At 41.5% G+C, this 5733-nt stretch overlaps 1 protein-coding gene across 1 annotated transcript in view; it reads right to left on the reverse strand.

The window, feature by feature from the left end:
• Grxcr2 (glutaredoxin and cysteine rich domain containing 2) overlaps positions 1-4722 on the reverse strand; it is a 13537-nt gene extending 8815 nt beyond the window's left edge. Inside the window, exon 1 of the mRNA XM_032885772.1 lies at positions 4387-4722. Within this exon, the coding sequence (XP_032741663.1) occupies positions 4387-4722 (336 nt within the window). The remainder of the gene's footprint in view (positions 1-4386) is intronic.
• Positions 4723-5733: the final 1011 nt, after the last annotated feature.

Consider the following 5733-nt stretch of genomic DNA (forward strand, 5'->3'; position numbering starts at 1 on the left):
GAGGCAGAAGCAGGTGGATCTCTGTGATTTCAAGGCTAGCCTGATCTACAGAGGGAGTTCCAGAACAGGGCTACACAGAAAGATCCTGTCTCATGCCACCCTAAATAGGGATTAATACTTAAGACACCAAGTTCCAGGGCCCTTCCTCGGCTCTCTTATGGCTTAGCAATATTCACATGGTTACATACTTTGATGCTAGTACCTAAGGATAATAGCATCTTCTCAGAATGGAAGATGATATGAAACATACAGAAAAAAGTGGGATTTGCAAACGCTGGTGGTGATTTGCAAATGTAAATGTCGTCACTGTTGTTATTAAAACTATTTTTGGTAGTGTACATAAACTCAAGCTTTACAACAAAATACCTCAGCATAAAATATGTTTCTTGATTCTAGAACTGGATAACCACAGTCTACTTAGATGATGCCCCACTCTAATATTTAAAGTATTTAGTCAGAATCTAACGTGAGCAAGAATTCAACGTTCAGACTCCTGTAAACAGCCATGGGGGTTTCAATGAATACTTGAGCCCAGGCTTCTTGTCTGGCCTCTTTCCTCCCTCTTCAGGCGATCCTGTAGCAGATTCCATTTCCTTTTGTTTTATGCACACTGGATTCCCATTTCGCACTCTGGACTATCAGTTTCTGACATCAGGAGATAAGGATGGTGGTACTTTTGGAAGGTTCTGTTTCTACTTCCCGTAATAGCCAAAAGGTTCAGTTACTAGGAAGCCTCCTCTGTCCAGGACTCTTTCTGTTTCTTCTCTTGGAAGACTCAACTTTCAGTAAGCTCAAAGAATGAGTGATCACCAGCCTCAACTCCCTGCCCCCAAACCAGTCAATATCTAAGATATCAGTCAATATCTAAAGTAGTAAATATTTTTACTCCAAAGATGGAGGGTCAAAGCCATTCTGCATGTGTGCTTGGTTTTAGTCCACTTGCCAGTCAGATTCTCCCTTGTGTCTGAGCAAACTCTCTGGACATAGCTAAAGTTGACATGATCTGGTTACATCTAACTGCCTGCAAGGAAAATCCTCTCTTGTATTATAGAGGACTGAATGGAGCCAAGAATCTTTTAGCTTCTTGTGAACAGTCTAGGATGACAGCTTACGTGGGAAAGTATCTGAAAATATTCTGGTTTCTGTAGCCACATACCTAGAGACACTTATCCAGACACAGAGTAGCCTTGTTAGGTACTAGAAATTTAATGGGCTTTGGAGTCAGGGAAATCCCATCTACTACTACTATTATTATTATTATTATTATTATTATTATTATTATTATCATTATCATTATTTTACTATTTTCTACTATTATTGTGGGTTTTGTTTTGTTTTTATTTTTTGTGACAAGGTTTCTATGTACCTCTGGCTGTTCTGGAACTCATTCTGTAGATCAGGCTGGCCTAGAACTCAGAGATCCACCTGACTCTGCCCCTACTCTGGCCCCTGCCCCTGCCCCAACACCCAAGTCCTGGGAGTAAAGGTGAATGCCACTACAGCCCAGCTCCAATTAAAATTTTATTCAAATGCTACTTGACAACTATGCTAGATGGACACATTATTTTATACTTGTAAATGTCCATTTTCCCAACGTGAAAAATTCTTTCTCATTGAAATATTGAAATTATGAGATTACTTAATACAAATATATATTGGGTGTTCAGTAAGTGTTATCTTCCTTCCTTTCCCTGTTCACAGTTTCACAAGCCCTACACATTCAGTAGGTTTTGGTTCCTTGGCAGACTTTTAAATCTAGTATCACCGTTTGTGCCTGCCACATAAAATAAAAGACTAAACACTTCCTCAAACTGTGCTCACCACTGCAGTCATGGGCACCACCTGCTAACCATTCAGGCTGCCACGCACAGTGCAGGCATTATCAACCCTAACCATCTATGGCCCTCCTAAGAAGACTTGTGTTATTCTCAGACGAAGATGATGACATTGAGGTTCAACAAAGTTACATACTTTGTCCAAACTCCCACAGGAAGTGGATAGAACTGGACATTGACAGGTATCAGAGCCTATGGTTTGTTTTTGTTATCACAATTAAGAGTATGGTATACATAAAATGCAATTTACTCTTTTAACCATTTATAAGTGTAGAGCTCCCTGATATTCACATTGTTGTACAACATTTCTCTCTAAAACTTCATCTTCCCAAAGTGAGATATTGAGTCCAGAAACAGTAACAACTTCTTCTCTACCTCTAGCCTGACAACCGCCATCTTCCTTTGGTCTCTATTGATTTGAACAGTCTAAATTCACAGTGCAGCTGCAATGGTACAGGTTTGCCTCCTTATGCATGGCTTATTTGATTTAGCCTAATGTGTTCAAGCTTCATCCATGCTGAAGTATGTCAAATTTCCCTAAGGTATCGGAATATCCCATCATGTGCATGTACTACTTCTGCCCAGTCATTCAGCAACTGACGAACAGTCAAGCTGCTTCCACCTCTAACTGATTGAGAATTTCTGTGAATAGTGGCGTATAAATACTTGACTAAGCTCCAAACTCTTAAGTGAATCACTGCACCTAACTACGGCCTATGGCACTATCATAGACAGCATTCATGAAGGGTTAATTTTCAGCTCCACCTGCTAGTGGGGATCATGAACTCCAGCTCTTGTTTCCTTATTTTGCATGAATAACATTGTGAATTGTTTCACCGTGTGTGCCGCACACATCCATGCAGGTCCCTGTCACACTCTTAGCAAAACTAGGCTCTGGCAGTTGATAAAACAACAGAGAAAACAGGATATAATGAGGCAAACAGGAGTCCCAGCTTCAGCATGGCATCTGGAATACTGTGCTGTAGCGTGGTCTTGTACATCTATGCCAAATCATTCTAACATGTGCCAAAGTTGGCATGTGAGTTATGAAGTAGCTTAAATCATCTATCATGGCTTGTTTGTACTATGTGTTCGTTGGTTCTCAACTTCCAACTAAGATACAGCTACAAAGCACTATTGTAAGCACAAAGCATTGCTGAGTACCTAGGCCATGAATAAATGGCAGATATTACCGCCATCATCAATGTCATCATTACTATGTAATGATATTCTTTGTTAAAAGGGGATGTGCCATAGAGATTAAAGTAAGGGAAACCAGAGGGTCCAGATTCCCAGTCTGACTCAGCTCCTTAGGTCCCTATAATGATGTGTGGGCCCTTTATCAACTGGGCACATAAATTTCCTCGTTTACAAAGTAGAAACAAGATCATATCTGTCTTTCTCCTTGAGAGTTTGGTAAGGAAAAGAACATGACGTGGACGTAGAAGATAATCCATGACAGGTCCGTATAACACCTAAGGCATTCCATCAGTATAAGGGATTATTCATTCTCAACTTCTCAATACAAACATGAAACCTGGTACTAGTTTTAGTGATACTAGATATGCCTATGATTATCCTTTTGCCAATCACAAAACATTTACCTGCCACATCTATTTTTCTCAGGAAACAAACAAACAAAAAAAAAAGATTTAAAACAATTATCTGAATAAAACCCTTCATAGCTGAGGACACACCGTGGTATAGTTACCATTAATAACTTAGATACATTACATAATTACATGGCCTCTTTAAAAGAAATAGCATTTATATTTCCACAGCCATAGTGCATGACCAGGTCCTAAGATTCTGGAAATCAGTGAGCACTTCCCAGGTTGTTTTAGCTCAAAATAGAAATCCTGCATGGACTTTTGATTATCTGTGGTGCCAGAGGAGCTAAGGAAACCTGCAGGGAGAGCATGTGCCATTGAACTATTAGTTCAAACTTCTTCCCTAAGCAACACTACCTCCGTTTGATTTGCTTTTCACTATTTCTTCCGAGGACCCCAGCTACACAGCATTCGTATTAATGAGCATTGGGAAGGCAAAACTAAATAAATAGACCAACAATTTAAAAAGGCAGGCAGTAGGAAAGTGATAAGGAGAAAAAAACAAGACATGGATAAACTACAGCTGAGTAATTGGCTGGAGCAAAACGGGCGCCTTCCAATATTCAATTCTTTCAGGAAACGAAATGACCTACTGCTGCATAATTCCATAAAACGGCAGCTGAGCAACCCGAAAACCATTGCGCCTCTATTTAATTTACACACTGAGGAAACTCAGCCAAAGACCCAATTACTGTGTATTACCCTGGATGGAATCTGAACGCCGTTTATGCTTATTGCGCTTTCCAATGGGTAGTCAACTCGCGTGTTATTTTTATCCGAGAAATATTATTCTAATAACGGCTCCCCATTTGACGCACCTAAAGCTCTGGCCGGTGGCTGAACGTGAGCAAGAGACACATCTGAAGCACTTCGGCATTTATCTAGACATATTTCAAGGAGGGAGCCTACCCTAGAAGGTCATAACCTCACACAATACCAACCTTATGGTCGTTCGCCTTATAGTCGTTGAACAGGGGCTGGCTGCCCGCCAGAGTGTAGGCGCCGCTGTCTCTGAACACGCTGATTCTCTGAGCAGTCAGCTTGGGGGAGTACAGCTGGGGCTTGGGGGCTTCCCCGGACCCATAGACACCATCCATTGGCTCAAGGGCCTCCTGGAGAAAACTGTGAGGATATTCTTCTTTGGGTGATTCTAATTCTTGCCCGTCCTCAAAAACCTGCTTCAACACTCGGCCACTGTAGGAAGAGGAGATTTTAAACCGTACTTTTCTGGGTTTGTCGTCGCTCTTCTGATTCAGTTTCTTCTCGGAGTTCTCCATCAGCAGAAAGTTCACACTCAAGTTTCCAGGCCTCCAAGTAGCCAGTGGAACCAGGCTCTGAGAAAAAGGCATCTTAGTTTCTCTCCCCCTGCATATGATTAATTCAAATAGGTTCTGGAGAATGCTCAATTACAGCAACTGACACCCACACATTAAATATTGATAGACCTCATGGAAACGCAGGTGATCGTGGCTATGTGAGTGGATGGAATGGAGGAGGAGATGAGTTCTCTGCCTGGTCCTACGCATACCCCTAACTTCACCCTAACTCTGCCTTTTCTTACTCTGGGGATGAATACATTTATTACAATGATTGAGGACCAACTCGGTAAAATTGGACATTTGATCAATTAGCAATTACCTTGTTATCGTTACCAAAAGTAACTATAATCTAACAAGGAGACTCAAATACATGCCCACGTGACTCTAAAAGCACATGTGGTGGCTGACAACCACCTTAAGTGCAATTCCAGGAGATTTGATGCACTCTTCTGGCCTCCACAGGCACTGCACGCATGTAAAATACACAAAGCACATAAGATAAAAAGGAAGTCCTCATTTGCAACTGTATCAATAGCTCCTACAGCCTAGCAAACTTAACAAATTCCCATCTCTGAGATAGTAATTGTGAGGAATAACGGAGAAGCCTGAAGTGTGGGTTCTCCAAACAGATCTACAAGTCTATAGAAAACAGACCCACCTGCCCCATGTGAAATGACAACCTCGTGCTTAGCGGGTAAAGTGTCCATTGATGGGTCCCACAATGGCTATTCTAGAAATGAAGTACTCTCTGAGATGAGAATACAAGACGGATTGGAAAAGCAGGGTCTGTGAGTTGGGCCTACGGGTGTGGTTTAAGTCTGAAGAGCTGGGACACTTTACTCACTTGTACAAGCTGAGGTTTCATGCTTCTCAGCCACTTCTATGCTCTCTCTCTCTCTCTCTCTCTCTCTCTCTCTCTCTCTCTCTCTCTCTCTCTCTTTCTCTCATACATTATATAATCCTAAACAT

This window comes from Rattus rattus, chromosome 15 (assembly GCF_011064425.1).
Source record: "Rattus rattus isolate New Zealand chromosome 15, Rrattus_CSIRO_v1, whole genome shotgun sequence".
Classification (NCBI taxonomy): domain Eukaryota; kingdom Metazoa; phylum Chordata; class Mammalia; order Rodentia; family Muridae; genus Rattus; species Rattus rattus.